Here is a 24,268-nt window from a genome sequence, read left to right as displayed (position 1 = left end):
GCTTCGGCATTGCAAGGCCTTACCACAAAATAACCCAGGGCTTCCCCACCAAGCCCATACTTCTCTCTTGAATGGTCTCCCGTTGTTGACATGTGGCTGTTTCGCACCATTGTTATTTCCAATTTCATAGTTGAGCCCTGGCTAGCATGCCCCAGCTACGGCATTCACTGCAGTAATACACGCCAGACTCTCCAAGGCGGCAATCAGCCACACTCCTAACCCTCTTGTGAAATGGCCGACTTTGTCAATAGAAAGCCTATTGTTCTGCTAGAGTGGGGCTGAATGCCTTCCTTTCATTCTTCTCTGGAGATGACTTCCTTTCAGAAGTGTGGGCTTTCATTTGCTGTAATTATCCTTAGCATTATTTGTAGACTTAAGATTGTATCCTGTGTACTGAGGTGGAAATGCATTTTATGTGAAGTGTATTTGGGGGTCCTCTCATTATATTTTAAAAGTACCTTTCATCTATTTTTCCTTTTGGTTTTTGGTTGCAAGGCATATTTAATGATCATAGATCTTTCCAAACATCCAAAGCTTCTTGATGTGGGATTTCAATTTGAACATATTACATACAGAATTCCATGTTGGCTTAATAATGATGGGGATTTTAATTAACCAGTGAATCATATGGGTGAAGTTTGCATATTCATGCATGTTTATATATCATTTTATGCCTGTCAGTTTTATCAGGAGCAGACTGGCAGTAGATCCATACTGAAGGACATATGTCCTGTACAATATGTTAGCTATATACTTCACTTGGATTGCCATGCTACAGTTCCAGCATGATCCTCACATGATGTCAGTACTCGCTATGATAGAATCTGATATCATCCTGTCGTTGTCACTCTGTAATATGTAGGAATTGCCAAATGTATAAAACACATCCACTTGTTTTCTCTTGTCAGATGTCCACATTGAACATTTTGCATGCAGTCTTTGCCTGTTTCTTAGTGCTATGGTTTTCCCTCCACAAATGATGAAATACAGCCCATAAAAGAAAAGAGTCAGCTTAAGCAAACATGAGCACAGATGCTTTCAAACTGCAAGGTAAGCTCCTTGGGCTTTGCCCCAAATCTGCTTCCAAGCCCACATTAATAAATGTTTTAGTGGAGCTGCATGTCCAAGTCTTCAGTAGTCATGGCTTATCAGGGCATTTCTATGGGCAAGTAACCTTATATATACAGTGAATTTACAGACCAATGAATGTTAAATACATGTTTGTGACTCAGACCACGCCCTCAACTACATGACACGAAGAGTGATTGTGGAACTGTAAAAAGGTGGAGGCAGCTTGGAGAACTTGGGCTGGACTTTATACCCCCATTATGCACATACATATACATATTCAACAGTTATGACTGTATATGTACATGCACATACATATACAGTCATATGTGCTGACAGAGATCTTACCTTAGTTTGAAAGAACACAGACATTCTTCTGGTTTCTTGTGCACTGCTGAGATTGCACAAGTATGCATTGGTATGGTGATTGTGTTAAGCTGATTAGGGTTGGTTTCAAATAGTACCTTTGGCATTTAATTCAAAATCTCATTGTCAAGTTGATGTACAATGTTTTTCTTATATACATATAGAGTACCACTGTGCATTACCTGCCTGTAAACCAGTTTTCTTTAGAACATACTATCTTTCGTTAAAGACTTCATCTTGCCAATGCAACACAGTGAACCAAATTAAAAGGCATTTGAAAAAAAAAATTACAACAGAGACAAGTCTATTTTTAGCCTATCTTTTCTTAATTGGCATGGTGAGTACAATCAGATAAGGTTTTGTGTGTGTGTGTGTGAGTGTACCACATGCCTCTACTATGCAATATGCAGCCATCCATTTCCATTCCTTATGCTCCTTCCTGGAATCACTGCATTGTTGGGTTGCAGATTAATTTCTTTTACATTGATATTCTATATAATATCTGTAAGTGGTAAGTGTAGTTGTCAGTGGTGCTTGTGTTTGTGGGAAGAGACCAATAATTTGGCCATAACTTTTATTTGCTTTTGCTGACTATGAAATTGGCTTAATGTGTATGTGTATGGTTAATCATCACTAGAGCATTAGAGGTGCAGAGTTAAAGGAATGATTTAGTGAAATTTTTTCCACTGGCTGTAAAAGGAGTTGATCAAGCAAGACATGTTTGGTGTATTTCCTTCCTTATCTCATTTTGTACTGTAGCTATGAAGCTGCCAAGTATTGGAAGCATATGGCCACCAATTATCATCATACAAAATGCATGTCAGGATAATCACACACTTTCCACAAACTGTGCCAAGTAATTTGTAATACACCTGTAAATTTGTAATGTCTGACACTGTATGCTATACTGATGTCCATAAAAAAAACATATCATTATCGACATATCATCAGCATTGCATAGCTGATGAGCCATTCTAAATCTGGAACGACTTATTTTGATGTATAATTAAAATGTTAAATAACATTTCATAACAGTACCTCTATGCATAAATTGTATTACTTATCCTGAAATGGTTGTGTACTTAAAAACAATTCACAGTACTTGATTCATATGAAAAGATAGGTTAGGGCTAGGGGTAGGGTTAATATTTGTACCATTTCACCATTTCACACAACTTCACATGTTATATGGAATATAACAAAATTCAATGAATGTTTGGAAGATAAGGTTTATACTTGACGCCCGACTACATAGACATAGTAGACATTGTAGCCCGTTATACTGCCTTCACTATTTTGTTGCTACTAAACCACATGCATATTGTATTCATTTTCTTTTGGGTTGTACATAGTTGATACGCAGGATATACATGGTGGATATCTTGCGTATGTGTAGTTATAGGTACCATACTGTTCACACTGATATTGCCCCACGTGGATGCTTAGCAATAATTTCTGCGGACTTGAAGATGTGCCTTGTTGGCTAGGTACGGCTTACAGCTTCAATGGACCAAGAGGAAACTATCTGGATATGAGTCATGTCCTGGCTAATAGTTTGGGTACGATTGAGATAAGTAGGAAGTGTAGCCTATGTAGATTATGGTTTTGCCCCCAGCTATTCTGTCAAAGTTTTTGTGCACTATATATAGATGTACTGTCATTATCATCTTGTAGAATATTATGAAATGCTCACTGTGAATAGTCCACAAGCTGGCAAATATTATTGTGTTAATTGTCACATAGCATGCAAGGTCATCTAGTAGGGTAGGTACACTATATGGCCAAAAGTTTATGAACACCTGACCACGACACCCATACGTGAGCCTTCCCCAAACAAACACAATTATCTGGAATGTGTTTGTATGCTGTAGAATTAAGATTTGGTTTTACTGGAACTAAAGGGACCCAAACCTGTTCCAGCATGACAATGCCCCCATGCACAAAGGTCCATAGAGGTCCATAGAGACATGGTTTGTCAAGGTTGGTGTGGAGGAACTCAAGTGGCCTACACGAAGCCCTGAACTCAACCCCACTGAACACGTCTGGGATGAACTGGAATGCCGACTGCGCAATAGGTCTTCTCGCCTGACATCACTAATGTTCTTGGGGCTGTATGGGCAAATTCTCAGGGCCACGCTCCAAAATCTAGAAGAAAGCCTTACCAGAAGAGTGGAGGCTCTTATAGGAACAAAGGGGGACAAACTCTGGAATGAGATGTTCAGTAAGGACATATGGCTGTGATGGTCAGGAGTCTACATACTTTTAGCCATATAGTGTATCTGTATGTTGTATATCCTGCTATTAAAGATGGACAGCTTTATTTGTCAGATGCACCCAGCCAGTCCTATTGAAGGCAGTCCTGACTGGCTTATAGCACTGCTTTTAGGGAAAGAGCACTGAGCTTCAGAGGCAGCCGTTGGTCTGTGCTTTTGTCTTTTGCTTTGTTTGGACTGTCTACAGACCTTTTGTTTTTGTTTTCCGCGGCAGTGTTTCATATACACGAAATGTTGACACTGTACACCATGTCACCTGCTGCTGCTAGACGTTGGGGAGAGGAAAAACCCTGTCATGAGCAGAAGCATGTGATGATTTTCCATTGCGGCTGCTTGAGTGTGGAGACTGAGGCTGGAGTGAGACAAGCTGCAGCGCGGCTCCTGCGCCGCACAAGCACTACACTGCAGATAACTCCAGACAACTCCAGCACTACATCAACACCTGGCCAGCTGTGCACAGAAATGACACATAGCGCGTCTGATTCGGAACAAATCCCACCGATGGAAGGTAGAAAAACGGCTCGGCGCGACTCTCAAAGCTGCTGCATAAACATTAAACCAACATATCCGACAGAACCTGTTTACTTTTTGCAGACCTGGAGATTGTCTGGAGATTTGTGATAAAGATTCGCTTAATAGAGCGTTCGGGATCTGTTTACTTTGCTGCGCGAAACTAATTAAGGATTAAGAGGATTTTTTTCCCCTTAAGCAGCACCAAAATAGCAATTAAGATCGCCACGCAAGCTGAAAACACGGAGAACATCCGCGCAAATACGTGCACTAGAGGAAGCCTACAGAGCAGATAAGCTATACATGCAGCTCGCGCTCAAGTAGCCTACCTAATTTTCCTGTAATAGCCTAGTGACCTGATTTTTTTTTTTTCCATTTCCACTGCAATTCCACGCGATAATCTAAGTTTAAACCCTGCACTGTCGGAGTCGTGCTGTCGGCTGGGAGCTGCACTAGAAGGCGAGCACAGCTTGTGCCTATAAGCGGAAGTAGGAGCCCGCCTGCTGGAGCGGCGCGTCATCGGCGGAGCGGCGGTCGCGCGCCAGTCACTCCTCCCTGCCTACTTTTAATAGCTGCGTCATGTGACGGAGAGCAGTTGTAAGGCAGGTGCCCCTCGGTTCATTCTCAGTGAGGGGGCACTTCCCTGCACGACAGCACAATCTGGAACGCTTGGATTTTCACCTTTCCTATTGATTTTTTTTATTATTATTATTATTATCTTTTTTTTTTTTTTTAATTATTATTATACCTATATATTTTTTGTACCGTCATTCAGTGGCTGGATGGCGTGGGACAGGTGCAACCAGGAGTCGGTGTGGACGGAACTAGAGGTGAGAATAAACGCGAAACTTCATTTACCGGCGTCGGAAACTGAAATGAGCGGGGAGCGCGCGCTCTGTGCTAAACGCCGCTATCCGGTAACCTGAGCGGAGGACACGGAGCCCGGAGCGCACGGGAATGTGGCTGAGCTCAAGACAGAAATGCTGTTTGTATGGGCAGAAAGGCTGGGGTTTTGGGGGGGGTTAATCCGTTGGTGTGTTTTGAGCGTGTTTCAGCGCCAGGCTGGGAGTGAGTGTGTGTGTGTGTGTGTGAGTGTGTGTGTGTGTGCGGCTCTGTGGAGCGCTCAGGAGACAGGCTATCTGTCCGGGTCCGAGCTCACAGCCGCCTCCGGCTTGCTGCTATGTATCTGCGCCAGGTATTGTGCATGGAAACTTTTTATTCTCTCTCTCTCTTTCGGATATTTAGATTTGAAAACGGAGCCAGGATGATGGTGCGTGCAGAGTTGTTGGATTTTTCATTAAATTTTTTTTGTGAGCCCTTCTGATGTGCTGTCACTTCATATGCACGGACAGCTCGTGAGTGTGATTGCAGAGAGGGAGGGAGAGAGAGAGAGAGAGAGAGGCTTTCAGACATCTCACTCGCTGTAAAGTCGGTTAGGAAAGAGGGTTTGCTCTGGTAGGAGGACAGGAGAATAAAAATGGATCAAACCATAAAGCAGCAGTGTTCAGATTAACCACTTTGGCCAAGAAATGGTTTTTTTTTTCAGTGTGTGGAGAACTACATGTATTTTTTTGCTGTTTAGTCTCCTTTCTTTCCTTCAGAGTGCAATGGTGAGACTGGCTCTGCTCTGTGATTGAGCCCCTTCATCTGTTTCGTATGATGATCACTGATACAGTGCTGTAGAGGCAACATGATGCTCTCACGACTGGTAGGAAAAGTTCAGAGTGGTTGAGGTTAGGTTTAGGGGGCGGGGATAGTGGTCGGAGCGTCACCTACGACTCCACAGATAACCCACAACATTCACTGCACTGACCAGGAATACTCTATCTATCTATCTGTCTGTCTGTCTGTCTAACCTGAGTTGGTTTCATTTCCTCACTGGACTGGTAAAATGTACACCATGTACACCAGTCTGTAACACCTCAATAATTCATGTTAGAGATGCCTCAAGTCTAAGGATGGATATCGACTTTTCCCCCGTGCATGTCCTGTTCATCGTGCATTACTCTTTGTAGTGCACAGTGGATTTTTTTTGTTGTTGTTGTATTAAATATTGCAGAGGGTTCTTGGTTAACAGCCTGGCCACAGGAGCAGAACTCCAACCTAAAACAAAGAATAAGACTACATCACATGAACATCACCTAAAAAGCCCACTTCGCTCAAGCTTTCTAGTTCACTGCTCAGAAGTCCAGACTGCAGTAGTGCATGCTGTGTGTAGCTTCTTCTCTCTCTGTCTTTTTCTTGCTCTCTTTTGTGTGTATAGGCTACACAAACACTGAAGGATCATTTAGTGTGAAGGGCTCAAGTTTAGATCTTGCTCCTCATCATTATTTAAATTTGATTCCTTGTTAATATGAGGCAGCGCCTCGCAGTGTGTGTATATGTGATGAATCTGCACACTCCTGCCTACTGCAGACAGAGTGAAGGGATTTGCATGATAAATAAAAACTGTCATGTTATGCATAAGTTGTAGTGATGATCAAGTGTGACACATTCTTAGGGAGTTAATACTCTCGCCTGGTGGATATGGATCTTGGCAATGTCCTGAATCAAACTCATGCATCATGCTCTCACACTCCAGCTCTCCCTGAGAGAGAAACGTATCTCCGGGAACAAGGTGCTCTAACAGAGGGACTGCATGGCACCCAGTTCTCTATTTCAGCTCTCTCTGTACTCCTGTACACACTCTCTCTCTCTCTCTGTCTCTGTGTGTGTGTGTGTGTGTGTGTGTGTGTATATCTCTCTCTCTCTCTCTCTGTCTCTTTCTGTGTGTGTGTGTATGTGTGTGTATGTGTGTGTCTGAAACACACACACACAATATGTACAAAACTTTTCTTTTGAAACACTTCAAGCTAATCTCAAGAGGTGCTATTTAAATTAGAAAGCATTTGGAACTGTTCCTTTTTACAGACACCTTTTTTAATCAGACAGCCTTCTTCATTGTTTTCCACAGCACATGATGTTGTGATGTTTTATGACTCTCCTAATATAAATAGGGATGCAGAAATAATGAAAAACAAAATACAAGAAAAATAATTCATGTGTGTGTGGCATGTCATTTCATAAAATCATTGCAGGAATTTGCTAACAGAAATATCACTGGACATTTTCAGGCCTGTAGTGTTATAAAGCTTTGACTAAAATTGAAGGTTGGCAGATTTAAAGTCTGTTGATCTCAGTGTTAGCAGTTCGGTGAAGCCTATAATTTGTGTGTGAGGAGCCACCGAGCAGCTGTCGTTGTGTAGCTGTGAGGCAGGCAGTGAACAGTCGAAATATTAATACAAATCTCTGCATAACACAAATGAGAAAAATTAATCTAACAGGAAACGAGTAAAGACATCTTTGTACAAGTTACTCTTTTATAGTAATGTGTTAAGGACAAGAACGTCTTAAACAGTAGATTAATTGCGGAATTGAGGCAGTTCAGATCCTGATAGTGCATGAAGAACTGCAGTGAGGACTAGAAGATAAAAAGTAGAGTTGTTGCTATATAAAGAGAAGGGATGATGCAGCATACATCCTCTTTTTAAGCAACTTTAGGCTGCTGCAGAGAGATATAGTACAACATTTTACAGGAATGATGCTAACCAGTTTCTGTCCTTTTGCAGTGTGCTGCCTTGGTTGGGGAAGACCAGCCCCTCTGTCCTGACTTACCTGAACTGGACCTCTCTGAGCTGGACGTCAGTGATCTGGATGCAGATAGCTTTCTGGGTGGACTCAAGTGGTACAGCGACCAATCAGAAATCATTTCCAGCCAATATGGCAACGAGTCATCCAATCTGTTCGAGGTAAGGAAGGCCTTGTTTTGCTAGTTGATGTCCTTTACATTTTTGAAGCTAGGAATGTGAGTAGATATTGGCATGCGGATATTGGATGTGTAATTAGTGCATCAGACTTAGGGTCTGGGTTGGGACAGTGGAAACTTGAGCTAACAAGACACACGAGTGTATGGTGCTAGACTACTAGATTATCATCAATGCTGCATTGTTTGAAAGCTTTGATAGTTGGTTAACATTGGTTAAACGGCTGTGTGTGGGTTTTCAGGCAGTTGCAAGTGAAACTGATGAGAAATTGATGGCCACTAACCTTTGTCTTGGTTTTGCAAATGGTTGTCTTGGTTTTCCCATATGGATGTGGTACTGAAGTACGAAATGCTCATATATAGCAGTGGTTCTTGAACTGGGGTCCAGGGAATCCCATGGGTTCATGAAGTATTGCCAGGGGATCTGGTATTTATTCAGATTTTGTTACAATGGTGGTAATCACAAGCCACCATTATAAAAATTTATATATTTATCATTGAGTTCATAGATTTATTAGCCTGTTTATTAATTGGTCACTTGAATACAATGGGTTTAATTCAAACCTCAATAACTCAAAAACAAGTAGACCTATAAATAAATCTGTTCTATCAGTAGATGGTCCTGGAATCCATGGGGTCCATGAAATGAAGTTTACCGTAAAAGGGTGACTGAAAAGGACGTTTGAGAAGAAGTACTCAGGACATTATTTTTTGTTACCGATTGTGTATGGAGAAATTGATGGCAGCATCATCTACATCTGGAGTGACCCACACATTAACTGCCACTCTGAAGCCTTACGGACTGTAACAGTTATCTTGCCCTCTGTTTTTCTACACTGTTTGAAATCACATCTCCAGCAGCCCCAGCTGGTAAATCACACGTGACAGCGTCTAAACCAGGCTGGCCCATTTCAGTGCTGTCATGTCATTTCAGAGGAGGTGGTGGTTAAAGCTTTACGCTTGTTATTTTCTAGCGTTTCCATCACTCACACAGAAAGCAAAGTCCAGAGGCAAAGAAACGTGACAGCTAAAACAAAGTGGCCGATGCGCGGGCTAACAGGCTAGTTCATTACACTCTTATCTATGGAGATAAACAGGAGAAAATGATAATTCTGCCGTGCTCTTCGTCATTGGGCTGAGACTCACTGATGATCGGTTGTGAGAGAATCTACGGGGGGGTGGGGGGGGGGGGGGGGTTGATGAACTTCTGAGAGGAGAGAGAGTGTGTGTGTTTTGGTGACTCTAAAGTTCCAAGAGAACGCAGAAACATTAGGAGGGTGGTGGTGGGGGGAATAATATCTGCATGTGTGCTGTGTCCAGATACGCAATACCAGTCTAGGGGTCATGGAGGGACTAAGAAATGCGTGTAAGCACTGCTGATCACGTGTGCTTGTGTGTATACACTTTATCACAGGTCACAGAGAATAATAGTATCAGTGAAATAAGATTAGATGTCATTGAAATTGTGAATATTTGCAGCTTGCAGCTTGTTTTTTTGATGTCCCGTGAGACTCCTACACTTTTAATAGTGCTGTAGGGTTGCCCAACCCAGGCTTGCTATTGAGAAACAGTGATGAACAGGCCCTGCAGCAGTGTTTTAAGGCATTACTGCCAGCCCTGATGCATGTGCACTGCCGATATTGGCCTGTGTGGGTCACTACAGCACTCAATAGCAACATCAAGACAGGTTAATAAATGGCCAGCTCTTGTGTAAAGCGACTTGGCAGAACTTTTTCATCCTTCCCCCTGCTCCCATTCAAACCCTGGGCAATGTTTTCTTAACCCGCGTGACTGCAATGTAGTTAATGGGTGGCCTGCCTAGTCTTCTGATCTCACACAATCTCTCTCTCTCTCTCTCTCTCTCGCGCTCTCTCTCTCTCATTGTCTCACTCTCTCAGAAGCACACCACACTCGCTCAGTCTCTTTACCACATTCCTCTGTGGGCCGTATGCATGAAGCGGATTCAGTGAAATAATTTATTTCATGTCTTGATCTTTTCTGACATTTTTACATCGTGCCTCGTTATTGCAGGGCTGTGTGCAGGCAGATGAGTGAAAGAGATAGCAGGCCACAGCTGGCTAGTGAGTGTGGGTGCGATGTGGCCTTTAGTGCTGTTTCAGCCCCCGGTTATCAGGTCCATCTCTGCAGCTAAAATGTTCCTAGGTGTGGGTCAGAAGCCTTCTTCCTTTGCGCTTTGGTGCAGAGCAAATGTGTGCCAGCGAGGGTGTTCTCCCAGCAGCCCCTCTTCTGGGAAAGCACTGGACGGGGTTTACACCACTTAAATTTGGTTACTTTCTGCACTATTGTAATGTATGTATTGCTAGGATACATGCAATGTTTTATTGACTTTTAAAGACTTTTAGATATTTTTGTTAATCATATATATACCATTATGCAATTTTTTTTTCCAGAATATGGATAGATATGCTATGGAGAAGGTGAGCTGGTTCATGTTTTATGGCTACTGTTCTGAGAATCTTGCATTTTAAAATGGTTTAGCAGTCTGGGAATCCACGTCTCTAATCTAGACTTATCTGTTCACGCAAAGAGCATATCCACACTTTTTTTTCTATATTTGTTCAAACATATCTAGATAAGGAAAAAGTAGCTAATGTATAAAAGAATGGTAACTAAGTATCAAATTTTCAGAGAAAGGAAAGCATGCATAGTTGAGCACAGTGGCAGTTTGATGATTAACTGAGGGGTGGTGAAGTTGTTTATGTTTGAGTTGTTTGACGTGGCACTTTGACGTGTGTGTGGAACGTCAGTGTTGCTATCAGTCACTAGCACAAAGGACGAAACTGCAATCTGACCATGTTGAATGATTGCGTATAAACCATGTCTACAACACTATCATGAACCTAATATTCCTTTCATCTTAGCGTCTTTACTACTTACCTTATTCATTTGTATGTCTGTTTGGTTTCTTTTTTCATCATTTTCATCGTTTCCTGTCCACACCAAAACCCCACCATTTCTATCAAGTGGTATGATGAGGTGCATACCAGCAAAGATAGCTATACTAAGTGACAAGAAAGACTCTTTGTATAGTCAGTAACAGCACTGAGCCTGCAAAGATCTGTCGTACAGAAGTGACTACAAAAAGTACTAGGATATGTCTTGCATGCAGACATGCTGGCTAAATAGCTCTGTTCAGGGTGATCAAAACAGCACCAACAACAGGCAAATTAGCCTCTGTTTTAGGACCATGTGACAATCCAGACAGCGCTCTTGACCATCTTGATTTCTCTGTCGGCACCAAACATAAAAACGACAAAAAGCTGTTTCAGTGTGGACAAAATGGAGATCATAACGTATTTGTATTAGAATTCATTTAGACAATACCCGAGTCCAGGTGCAGCTCCAGACTTACATACAGTTAGAAAAGCATTCTATGTGACCAAAAAGCAGTGGTGACATTTAAGTCAAGGCCGAGAAGTCCCTCTCTCTGTATATTGTTATAGAGGAGCTGAATTATTACCCCAGAGTGTGCCCTGGTGTACTTTATGACTGATGTGTTGGCTCCTGGGTGGCCCCTGCTTCTGTAGCCAAGCTGAAGTCTGTTCATCGTGTGCAGAGAATGAAACACTGCCGGGCTCCATGATATTGCAGCAGCCTTTTATATTGAGGGCACTTGACACCTTATCAAAATAACTGCCCGGCAACTGCCCTACTGTATTAGGTCATCCAATCAGCACTTATTGCTTAGATTTATACTGCCTGTCAAGTTTGAGAACACCTTCATTTAAAAAAAATACAGTGATGCCTGTAAACGAAAAGTTCAGTCACCGACCTTAATCCCAATCAAACGTTTTTAAGAGGAGACTGATCGAAAGGTTCAGAAGACTTTCAAGACTTTGGGAAATCTTGAAAGAGGCTGATTAGAGCAGACAAACTGACTGTATGAAGAAATATGTGAACTATTTGTTGAGGAAGGTTTAGTAATAAATATTGCTGAATATGTAATAGTGAAACCTCTTTTCTAATAAGCACAGTTATTTCAAACTGACAATGACCATTCTGATTTAAGAAAGAAAAAAAAAGACTTAGCAAAACCAGGTGCCCCCGACCTTTTCACAGGTGGTGTATAAACAGACACGAATGTGCTGCCAGCGAATGTGTGGCATCGTGACTTGTTCACAATGTAAAGACGCTGCATTTTGACTTGTTACTCAGCTGTTCATAGGACGTTGCTGTCAAGGGGAATGTGTGTGCATGATGGTGTGCCTAGGCACTGCTCCAGACCAGTCATTAAAGCGGTAGAGCCGGCAGAATATCAGATCACACACAGAGAAACCAAATGACCCAGACGGTGGCAAATTTACTTCCTGCTTGTCTTGTCTTTTGTTGATCTATCATATTGACTCTTTTGCTCAATCATACATCAAATAATGGAAGAGAGGATGATTGATTACAGCATATTTCTGCTGTATACACACACACACACAAACACACACACACGCACACACATGCACACTTTAACAGTGACTGCTGATGGCTTTGCATGTTTAATTTGCAAATTTATGCTGACATTTGAAGGCACAACATAACTTGAGCTGTAGCAGTTCAGCCGGGCAGAGCACATTATCATATTGTGCTGTATAATATGATTTCCTCAAGTGAACACTTATGACACGCACACACACACACACACACACACATACACACAAGCTAGCGTCTTTGCTCTCCTTCTCAAAGCAAATGCATTTGTAAGTGGCTCAGTGTCAGCTGACTTAAACACATTTCTAACAACAGTAAAATGTCTGGATATGTTGTTGCTCTTTAGCAGTGTCTGTAGTAACCATCATTTTTTTTTATCTGTAACATCCCACAGCCAAGCCACTGTTGCCAGGAGGTCTATTTTGATCATTTGTGTTGTAATGAATTTGTAATGAATGTGCAATTTAAGCACACTATTTGTGACATAATTGTTTTTCTCTGTGAAAACATTTTCTGCCAGATGCAGTGGCACATTTGCTGAGATTATTTTTACCTCATTTTCTCACAGTTTAGTCATTGCCAATTTCCACCCTTTAGCTAGTTCTCACAATGCTGGCTCGTTGTGATATTAGACAGAAAGCGGAAATCTAATATCTATCAATAACTTGACAACGACTCTATTACTACTGAGTAATGCAGTAAATCTCATCAACGGCATAATAAGAATGAAAACTCTCACACAGGCAGTACATAGGCAGCTGTATTTGTGATTTCTAATTTTTTTTTAAGTGTTTCAAGTCTGTAATTCTTTACTGGGTTCATGCTGTGTTTCCTCTGATTAAGCATAATCAACAAAAAATTTGTTGTAAACTTACAGTTCTGTAATTTGTCCTTTTGTGTAATTTGTACTTTGATTGGACAATGTGTGTTTAGTCTATCTTCTCTTAGATTCTCCTCCAAACATTTTGGGGAGAAAGGATGAAAGAGTAAATAATCCACCTTGTTTGTGTGCATTACACAATTATATTTCACATGTGCCTGCCCAATCGCTGATGACATGTTACTGATATTTCAGCAAAGGGTTGCTGAAAAATATCAGCACAAATGGAGATCTAGGGTGGGATTCACGCTGTGTGATCGCCTGACACTACTGTCACTGATTGACTGGCTAGAAACAAATCAGGCCCTGCCTCACTTTTTCATACCATTATGTGAATTTTTTATGACCACTGGCGGTGCTGTTGTACTTTGTTCCACAAAAGTCCAAAACAAACACATTTATTAACAGCAAATAATCTGATATGGATGCCAAAAATGAAACCTTATATTCATGGCTTTTTTTCTTTGAAAGCCAGGAGCTTAGTCCTGCTAAGCTCATTTATACCAGTTGCTCCTAACACAACAGATACTGACAGACTTCCTCTGAGACACAGGGAGGCATTTGAGGCATCTTTTCAAACTGCTGCTCATGCAGTGTCCCGCGACAGCTGAAAGCACATGGAGGAGAGTGTTAACTGCCCTCTTCTGTATACCTGAGCAAACAGAAGACCAAATTGTCACTCTGAGTGACAGGGGAGAGAGGAACTGCCTCCTTCCCACCCATACAGCAGGGCTAATTATGTTCTCTCTGAATCCACCACCTCTCCAGCATTGTTCCCAGGCTTACTGTTTTGTACTATTTTGTTTAAACTAATGAAAACAATTGTAGGAATAGTGTTAAGCCATAGACAGACTCCTATTATACTAATGGACATTAAAGCTCGTGTATTTAAAATGTCCCAGATTAGCTGGTTTTAGTGTATTTTATTGTGTTAGTCCACATTTTTAGCGTCTCAGTGTCGTGTTGTCTCTGCTGGAGCCTCTGCGCCTATCCGAACAGCTGGGGTAGACACTGGAGTTCCAGCAGGCACACGCAAATATACTCACCCATGGCCACTTCAGCGTGGAAGAGAGGGATGAAAAGCATGTGGAGGAGAGGAGAGGAGTGGAAGGAGAGAGAGAGAGAGAGAGAGAGAGACGCATCACTTGCAGTTGGAAAATTGTCCCTGGAGGGCATGTTTGGATAAGAGCAAGTTAACATCTTGTGGTAGTTGCTTGGCTCTCTGTACTCTGTACCCACTTCCCCCTCCTTTTCCTTTCTTTCAACATTTCTATTTCCACATTTTGTCTCTTCGTAGGCTTCTCCCCACATTCTCTCATCTGTTCTGTCTTCCACTGTATTCCTCAATCTTGTCCTTTCCTTTACTGCCTCTGTCCCATTTCGCGCCTCTAAGCCATGAAGTGTAAAGTGCAGAGCTGGTGATGGGGAATGAAACTGAAGCCTGATTCAGGTTTCACTTTAGGCTCAGGAGCCCCACCTGAGCCCTACGCCCAGGTACCCGATGCTCTCTTAGAGCTTGTTTAACACCACTGGAGAGGGTGGAGTGAGCTGGAGGGATAACAGGTTTGTTTGTTTGTGTGCTGTGTGTGTGTGTTTGTGTGTGTGTGCGTGTGTGCAAGAAAGAAGGAGAGACTTGTAAATTTCAATAACTACAAGGAGGTATTTGGTGGTGAGAATGTTCTCCAGATAGGAACTGTTCTGAGCAGGGGTGTGTATGAAATCCTTCACTATCATGCCTGTGATGCAGCACATGCCTTGCCACCTTGGCATTTCTGCTTATAAAAAGCTTTGGCTGCTGTCACCCAGGGACAAACTGTACCGTGCTCACTGAATGGTGAAAGTATCAGCTGACTGGTGTACTATTTGAGGTCACGACTGAAGCAAGGTGGAGTCACATACATGACCCTGTGTCCCTGGCACGTCCATTCAAGTACAGAGCTTTACATGACATGAAGAACAGCCTATTCACTCATTTTATGGGGTAACTAAAGTTGCTCATCAGTTGCCCTATGACACAGATTTCACATGCCCCTGTTTATACACCTCTAACCTTAGCCATACTGAGTGAAATCAGAAAACAGAATCTCGAAATCAGCTCTGAGTGGATAAATAAAACCTTAAGCCCCGGAAGCCAGATGAGACTATACATGCCTGCAAATGCTTATTTATGTGTTTATCATTCTGTGGTCCTGAATTCTGCACTGGCTTCATACAGACACATTTACAATGACTTCCTGATTCCTGGGTGTTATGTTAGCGCATCAGCTGCACTGAAACTAGTACGGGCAATCCAGTGTGGGCTATTTTTAGACAGCGTGGGTAATCTCTTCTAAGAGCCCTTCGGGCCCTGTCTCTCTCAAACATGGCCGGAAATGCTAAGCCAATAAGCTTTGGGCGTCTGGCTTGCCTGACAGAAACAGGGACAGAAGGAGAGATGCAACCCAAATGCTTCCTGGATTATTTAGTAGTTCACCCTTCGATGAGGGAGAGTTTGGACGTCTGGATTCCAGGAATGACATTTTAAATCATAGTTCTTTTGAGCAGAATGGCATAGGACATGAAAACATGATGTCATTTTAGTTTGCTGGATTGTACTTGTCACGAAAATGAAGTATTTCATGGAGACATAGAAGACACTTTAGGGCTTATATCTGCACAAGTGCTTTAAAATTTGTTCTTTAATGTATGCAGGGTTTGGCTGTGAAAGCGTATAGCCCCCAAACTATCTTAATATAAGATTAATTGTCCATATGTAGTAAACCATCATCTAGTCCTAATGGAGTCACTGTTGATAGATTGGCTAATGAAGTGTGCACATCTGTTAGAGTGGTTTATCCTTGTCACTGAGAATACTAAAGTTTAGGAGGTGATTCTGTATTCCTATATCCACATACTAGTCAAATCCGATTTTCTGATTTCTGCTCACTGAGGCTGAAAGCTCTGATTTCCTCTCAGTTAAATCGACCTGAGAATTCCCCTGAAGCTTGCTATAGTTAATTTCATAAACTCACAGACTCTCTTAACTACATCTTTCCTATTCATTTCACTGTAGTTACTGAATAATTCATAATAGTTACTGAATAATATGTGTTAAAGATGAATAACAAACTAATGAGCAGGACTTTAAGGGGTTAACACACACACACACACACACACACACACACACACACACATCTGCAGTATGCTTAGAGGATAAAACACAAGAATAATCCAATGGCAAAATCTGACAAACAACAACACCTGGGGCTCAACTTGAGCGATAGACAGAGAGAGCGAAAGAGAGAGAGCGAGTGAGAGATAGAGAGAAAGAGAGATCAAGAGAGAGATCAAGATAACACATTTATTCTGTAATTTATTTCACTTTTGTGCAGTGGGTGAGGGGACTAGCAGCCAACTCTGATAAAATCATTTGCTTTCAGGTGTTTTGCTTGCTACTGTACTCAGCATTGAGTGTAAATTGAATAGTGTGACCTTCTGCAACTGAATCAAATTGACTGCATTTCCACAAAGATTCTGCGGTTTCAATTACCATAGGCTTGTGATATAGGGAATGTAGCACCCTCCCCACACACACATACACACACATGGACTCAAGCAGAGTGGAAGAAGGCGTACCGTGGAGAGGTTTGCTCCTTTAGCCTGCTTAGCGTGCTGGTTCTGATGGTGTGTCCTCTCCTCCTGATATCAGTGATAAATGACAGGCTGCCATGCCTCAATGCTGCTGATGAGCATGCCAGTATCCGAAAGGTCAGAGGAAGAGCCGGAGGGTAACGAAGTGATCATAACAAGGACACATGCACAAACATGTTGTATACATACAATCCGGTGGCATAGTCAGGGCTATATGCATGTATACACCATATTTATTTTCTTTACCATGAATCACATAAAAATTATTCAAGCACCAAGGAAAATAAAAAATTGCTTTCAATTTGGCATGGAAAACAATTTGATTGGCCGCCTTCCTATCCTATGTATTAGTTCATTTGGTCAGTTTTTACACATACGAGAGAATTTGACTATCATCATACAGATATTAACTAGTTGAATAACTAGCAGTTATCTAGCTAGGCATCATTCTAGCTCAGTGGTTATCAAACCTTTTGGAGCCAGGGACTCCTAACTGTGAAATAAATTCCAAGGACTAATGCCCGGTATGTGACACTAGAGCAGTGTTTGAATAGTTCAGGTGGAATTCCAGCAAAATTTCAGCATATTTCAGCAAATTTCAGTTGAGAAATGAGCAAAATCATCCAGTGTTTTTAAAGCAAATTGATATTTCTAGAGAAACCAAATTAAGGGATATTTGTCAGGATTTGCTATTTTGTTATTTGATTGGGTATTGCTGACAGACAAATAATATGCAGTTAACATTTAACATTTCAAACCCACACACTTAGCCTAGACACTTTATACCTGTATATATTGGCATATATAGAAATACTGTAGAACAAAGATTTATTCAAATATAATGAAATGAAATGTTCTTACATAAAATTTCTATAAAGAGCAGTAAACAGTAATAAACTAAATCAAATCCATATTTGATGTAAGCACCCTTTGCGTTATAAATGCATCAATTCTCTTAGGTACTGTGTCTTTTCATAAAGGAGTTGGCTTGAAGGATTTTTTTAAGTCAAGCTTCTGGCCTCCATTATGTGTGTTTGTGTGTGTGTGTGTTTTTTTTTTTTAAATCAGGAAAGTGGTCTATTACTTAGTATTACTTTAATGACATATAGGCTACAAACGTTTCTTTAAAATATTTAAATTTTTTTCTGAAAAATCTGTATTTGCAAATGCAGAATTTGTGCTTTTCAAAAGACATAACGTAAATGTTTAAGACAAAATGTGTATAGACAGACAGCAACACAAACTTTTTGTTTCTCCATTGGCTACTTTCAATTGCAGATTCCCCCCTCAAGATGTAGCATGGCCCTTATTGCATCTACAGAACTGCTGGTGTTTGTTTTCTTCCACTGCATCAATTAAAGTGTCTTATTCCAACAAAAGGCTTTCTTTTGCTATGTGTCAGGGATGCTGTGGCAGACTAAGAAAAAAAAAAAAAAAACAGAGCCGCAATATGTCTGAAATTTCAAACATTACACTTTATTAGAACATTAAAGGTACACAGAGGAATAAGATGCTGCATAGGTTTTATTTGTCTTTCCTTTTTGCCCTGTGTGTACTTACTTTTTAATTTTGTTAGTATATTTTTTCTTTTTTCCCTCTCTCTATTTCTATCCTGTCCCTCTCTCCTTTTTTCCTGTGTTTGTAACTGAGGACATGAGGCTAGTATATGTGCGTGTGACTAAATCTCTCGACTCTTCTTGTCACATGAGATCACTAGTTGTCGTCAGAGAAGGTGGGTGGAAGACTGTGGCTGCCCTCGAGGCTTGAGAGCTGTCTGTCTTACACACACACACATACACACTAACCCAGACACACACAGGCTGCATGTGTGAAATTATAATGTTTTTCACTCTCTATTAGTGTTTATAGTATCATATCATTTAGATGTGCCACTCATATTGACAGTGAGTGAGAGGAGCAGGTAAATCGACACCTCTGGCTGTGTGCGTCTTTTAAATGTGCTTCTTAAAAGCGCTATTGACACTAATGGAGTGGTCCAATAAGCAATCGGGCTGCTCGTCAATATGTTTGACTGGTGAGAATTACTCCACAGCTCACTGCTGGGCCCTTCTTTGCTTTTAAGTTTATTAGAACGAGTAATCTGTGCCGTGCTGATTTTGGTCAATGTGTCTTTTCAGGCTAAAAGAGAATTGCATTAGAGTTCATGTCCAGCAAAAGGAGTGGAGGGGTTGGGCTTTTAATGCTGTGAGCGGTATGAAAAGTTAATCCATGAGATAGCCTGTCGTGATCATTGCCTCTGGAGTTTGCATGCATCAGTGGCCGGCTTGCAGGATCATTTGCAGGGGAAATGAGGTCTGAAATAGTGCTAGTGATTCCACTGGCCGAATCCTATTTTTGCAGTTGACAGATGAATGCTATGCCATTTTGTTGTATGTGCTGTGACATTATCTGCTAGACGCATTAGAATGTGACAGATTACATAAAATGACCAGGATTTGCTCTTTTTTCTAGATCTAGATTGTGTTCCACTTGCAGTTAGTCTCTGTTTTGTACAGTGACTAGGAATCACACTTTTGTTTTTGAACTTATCTAGCCTGAGATGCTTTTATATCAGATTTTCTTCTCCTAATCTGTCCTAGTCTCCCACGCAAACGCTGCTTAAGTGACGGTGCTCTGACCAAACATTGTACTGTGAGCAATTCACATATTGCTTTCAGTGACTTTGATTTATTTGCTGTGAAATCAGGGGGCAGGCTAATAACACAGAATGAAATTATTTGTTTATCAGATGTAATGTACTTTCTCAGGGGGTCTGAAACACTGTGACTCAATCCCCTTCACACATGAATATTTCTGCTTGTGATTAGCTGGTGTGTCAACTTAGTTAACCTCATCTGTGCTTTTGATATTTGTGTGTGTGTGTGTGTGTGTGTTTGAGAGAGAGAGAGAGAGAGATAAAGTCTGTTATAGATAAGACATATCTCTTGTGAAAACCCATAATCATTCGTAGTCTTTTATAAAGCCACAGCAAAGGTTTAGTTGTAAAACTCTTGAGTAATTCACCTAAATTTTATTACCTTTTGAATCCACTGTGTGTGTGGCTGTAGACATGCGTAATACAAATGAGAGCACGGCTTACTATGACAGCTTGCTTAAATTTTCTCTGTTTGTCTCAGGGTGCAGGAGCTTATTTAGAAGAGCGAAAAACATTGCCTATTATCAGTGGCATGAATTGTATCTTGGCACACACAATGGCTTGGGTGGAACTCAATAAAAGAGTTAAAGCAAGGACAATTTCAAAGACAGTCTGTCTGATAACAAAAGGGCTCACCTGATAATGAACGTCTCATAAGCGCTGATTCGCCTCTGAGGCAAAGGCGCAGGGAGGAAGTGGAGATAGAGCGAAAGTGCCTGCTGCTTGCCAGCATCTTTTATGGCTAATTGAAGCATTTGGAGTAAAACTGCCATGAGTCGCACCCTTTAGAATTGAAGCAGGTTAATATATTGTGATCCTACAGTTAGCCCAGAATTGCTAAGATCTTTTTAATTCAGTGAAGGTTATTAAAAAGGATAGGAAAGCAATGTTTTTTTCAATTTTCCTCCCATCTGACCCTCCAACATCCTCATTGGGGGATTGACTGAAGTATATACAGTTACTATGAGCAATTCTTTATTCAAGCATCTGCCCCTGACATGAGACCTCATTTTGCCTGTCATTTACAACACTCTGAATGAAAGCTGTTGAGACCAGAGGTAGTGAGGTGCAATGAGTAATAGAATGACAATTCAGTTTTTGCTACTTTTTGGCATGATTCAACAGTTTTGTGCTTTTGATTGTCGATTACACTGTGTCCCCTCCTATGACTTAGACACAGTATTACCAGCAATGAATACAACTTTGAGCTAACTGCATTGTCATACTAATTATAGCGGATATTTTTTCAGCAGTCCTGATAGTGCACCACTGTCAGCATTAAATTATGATCCCTCTTTTCTGTCTGTGAAACCAGACACTTTTAGTGTTATTCCTAGGCCTCAAGGTGCCTGGATTTGTGATATCTGAAGGGAGAATGGGTCAAAGTATGGCCTAGATCTCCCAGATCAATTTCCTTGTCTTAACACCAGAACCTCATCTCTTTTATATCTTTTATATCTTGAACAGTTTGGAAACTTTGAACCAAACCTAAAGCAGAAACCAAGCAATATTTGAAACAATCCTGAGTGTTTTCTAATTGACATGCTATGAACTATGGATTATGAAATTATGGATTTTATATTGAAATGCTGGTATTGAAAAAGCCAAAGTGGTAGAAATGATCGAAAGCCAGCACACACCCTGCTAATTCACAGGCAACAATTCTCCCCAAAGCAGTTTTATCTCCAGACCTCAGAGGCTCCATTGTGTGTTTGGTTATCTCTGAAATTTGTCATCATTTTCTATATTGAAAAAGGATAAGGCCAGAATGGTGCTATCTTCTTAGTGAAGCTGCACTTTGTATTGGAGACATGCCTGTCAGTGGTTCATCAAATTCTACTGCTATCAACTCCTGGGGTCATCTAAATAGGGAGAGATAAGTAAAATGGCCTCTGTTTTGATTTCTTAGAAGCTGTTCCCATGAGGATATTGTCATGCTGGCATTGTAATCTATTCAGCTACGAATAAAAAGAGAATCAAATAGGGTGATGGTTGCACATGGGATACCCGCTATCGGCAAGCGATGTTAATCCTGTGGTGTACATAAAAAGATTTGTTCTTGTTGGGATGCATGCACCATGACCCGTGGCAGTTGGGGTGTTTATCTTCCTTGGTTGTTAAGTCCCATGGGTTTTGGCAGTGGAACCTTCAGTGCCTGTCACAACTCCTCCTCCTCCCCTGGTGCTATCCCTCAGTTACTGCCCCTCCCATGTTACCATGACCACTACCCAAAGAAATTGCCTCAGCACCACAGATTTGCTATATTTGAGGTAATTGGGCATTTTCAATTTGGAGTTTTTGGCAGTGGGTCGTCTATTTTGTCACTTTGCTAGCATTGCTTAAAAATATCACACTCATTTAGCATTAGTGGATTATCTCAAATTCTATGGATTGTTCAGCTCGAGTCAGCTCCCTTCTGTGGAGACAGAGTTAAGGACTAAAGCAACTTCAAGTTTCCTTCCATTGTTACCCCTCCCTCTCCTTCTCTTTCCCTGGGTAGTTGCTGTGTGTCAGCCCAGTTAATAGGTTTCTTTTGGGAGATATTATTTTGGTCCAGTAAGCTGCATGCTTAATGTATGACTGACAGCACTGACTCATGTGGATAAGGCAATTTGTAGTTGAAAGAAATTTCAGTGCACACTTTTCCATATAACACTGCAGCAAAAAAAAGCCCTCCATATTCTACTAACAACAGCAGAGTAGCGCCCCTCCCCTCTGCGGTCATGCAAGCACAAAGCGAGGCAGAAATCGACTTTTTCGAAACTAAACTGTTCTATTTTCTCCCCTGTTCTTTTTCTTGCCCCTTTCCTTTGCCACTTTCTAAGAAGATAGATGAAGAAAATGAGGCCAACTTGCTGGCAGTGCTCACAGAAACCCTGGACAGTATCCCCGTGGACGAGGACGGATTGCCTTCGTTTGAAGCCCTGGCAGATGGGGACGTGACCAACGCCAGTGATCAGAGCTGTCCCTCCACCCCCGATGGCTCGCCACGCACCCCAGAGCCAGAGGAGCCCTCCTTGGTAAGGCTTCCTCTTTCCCTCTGCTTCTGCCTGCTTCATAATCCCCTCCTACCATAAACCATGTCCATCCTTCTCATTCTTTCTTCCTTTCGTTTGGCATGCTCTGTGTTTTTCTCTCGCTCTCCCTTGCCTGGCCCTCACATACACCAGATAAGGAGATGCTGAAGGCCTGTGACCAAAAACGGGTACAAGCTCTGCAGGCAGACCCTCTGGCAGGCCGAACGCCACGGCTGTGTTCAGAACTAAGCCATGCAGCACAAATGAAAGAGCAAATTAAAGTGGATCTGTGTTCCTGTTGTTAATCTCATTGTATATTATTTCAGAAAGCCTGGTGTTATGGGCCAACAGACCATACTAAATATTATTTAAAGAGAAAAAGTTTGTTTTTACTAAAAAAAATCATTGAATAGTTCCAGAAATAAGCTAAATAAGTTTGAGGCAGTGGGGAAGTTACTGGTAATCTTCCAGTAACACGTTAGCATACTTGTGGCTGCCAGCCCCATACTTGTAACATTCTTAAAAATGTACTTATTTTTAATTGGTCATATGTTGTTGTATGCCTCATGGGTGCTAACTACCATTGTCCACCATTGTCAAACCTGTATTCAACTGCTACTCATAGCAGGCATGTAATTTTAATATTGAAAGTACTTCTGGGGATCAGTGTATTATGAAACATTGTATTATGGCCAAACATAAAATAACTGTATCTGAGGATCACCAAATGTATTAGAACAACAAATCTAAATAAATTTCTTTTTTGCATCACAAGCGATTTCCGTCACATGACTATATCTGTAATTATTTGGATAATTTTTCAATCTAGTTTATGTATGTTAATGCCTATTTTTTAATAGTTTCTTTGCTTTTTTGCAGCTAAAGAAACTCCTTTTGGCTCCACCCAACTCTCAGCTCAGCTATAATCAATACCCCGGCAGTAAGGCACAGAACCATGCAGCCAGCAACCACAGGATACGACCAACACCTGCTGTTACCAAGGTATCTACATGCCACATTCTTCATCAAAGTCCTGTTCAATAATCCTACAAGTGTTCCCATTTCCATATTTCTCTTGTCTCCTCTTCCTAATAGGTCCATATTTCCTTTCCTCTATTCCTTTACTCTCAAACTTTGTAAATGGACTGGTTTGGGAAATACATTTTGAGGAAACTCTGAATGGGAAAAAATCTTAGCAAATGGTTTTCACAAAAAATATTTTGAATATATTGGAATATCCCAGTGATATTATTATATTAAATTTGTCCTTAAATTTTGATATATCATCTATAGGTATGTGCTTCATATTAAAACTAAAAAACTTAGCTTTTCAATATATCAGGTATATTGTCTGTAAAATTTGATTAGTGACCTATACTTGTTTTATCTCAGTCATATGCATACATTACATGCTGCCCTCCCACATACATTCACATGGCTCTCTTGGAGTCAGTTAATTTTCTTTAATGACTCCTCTGTTTCTGGAGCTCTGCACATGGCAGACTCTCAGAGGACACTGAGCTGTTTTCCTCCTACCACCAGCATGCAGATCTCACAGGAGCTATTCTGAGACCTCGTAATTAAGATGATGGGCAATATATGCTCACAGCATCACAACCACACTGA

At 41.2% G+C, this 24,268-nt stretch overlaps 1 protein-coding gene across 11 annotated transcripts in view; it reads left to right on the top strand.

Annotated features, from left to right (window-relative positions):
- Positions 1 to 4,022: 4,022 nt before the first annotated feature.
- Positions 4,023 to 24,268, top strand: part of ppargc1a (peroxisome proliferator-activated receptor gamma, coactivator 1 alpha) — a 34,741-nt gene continuing 14,495 nt past the window's right edge. For 2 of the 11 annotated variants that reach the window (XM_053233692.1, XM_053233693.1), the window contains exons 1-4: positions 4,023 to 5,047; positions 7,826 to 8,005; positions 22,451 to 22,645; positions 23,522 to 23,644. In XM_053233692.1, coding sequence (XP_053089667.1) covers positions 5,000 to 5,047; positions 7,826 to 8,005; positions 22,451 to 22,645; positions 23,522 to 23,644 — 546 coding nt within the window. In that variant the 5' untranslated portion in view covers positions 4,023 to 4,999. Of the gene's footprint in view, positions 5,048 to 5,257; positions 5,413 to 7,825; positions 8,006 to 22,450; positions 22,646 to 23,521; positions 23,645 to 24,268 lie in introns of those variants that run through there. The other 9 variants (XM_053233694.1, XM_053233690.1, XM_053233688.1 and 6 more) reach the window with 9 other exon arrangements.

The sequence above is a fragment of the Pangasianodon hypophthalmus genome, chromosome 4 (genome assembly GCF_027358585.1).
Source record: "Pangasianodon hypophthalmus isolate fPanHyp1 chromosome 4, fPanHyp1.pri, whole genome shotgun sequence".
Classification (NCBI taxonomy): domain Eukaryota; kingdom Metazoa; phylum Chordata; class Actinopteri; order Siluriformes; family Pangasiidae; genus Pangasianodon; species Pangasianodon hypophthalmus.
The sequence above is the reverse complement of the archived record's forward strand: the minus strand, read 5'-3'. Positions and strand labels throughout refer to the sequence as shown.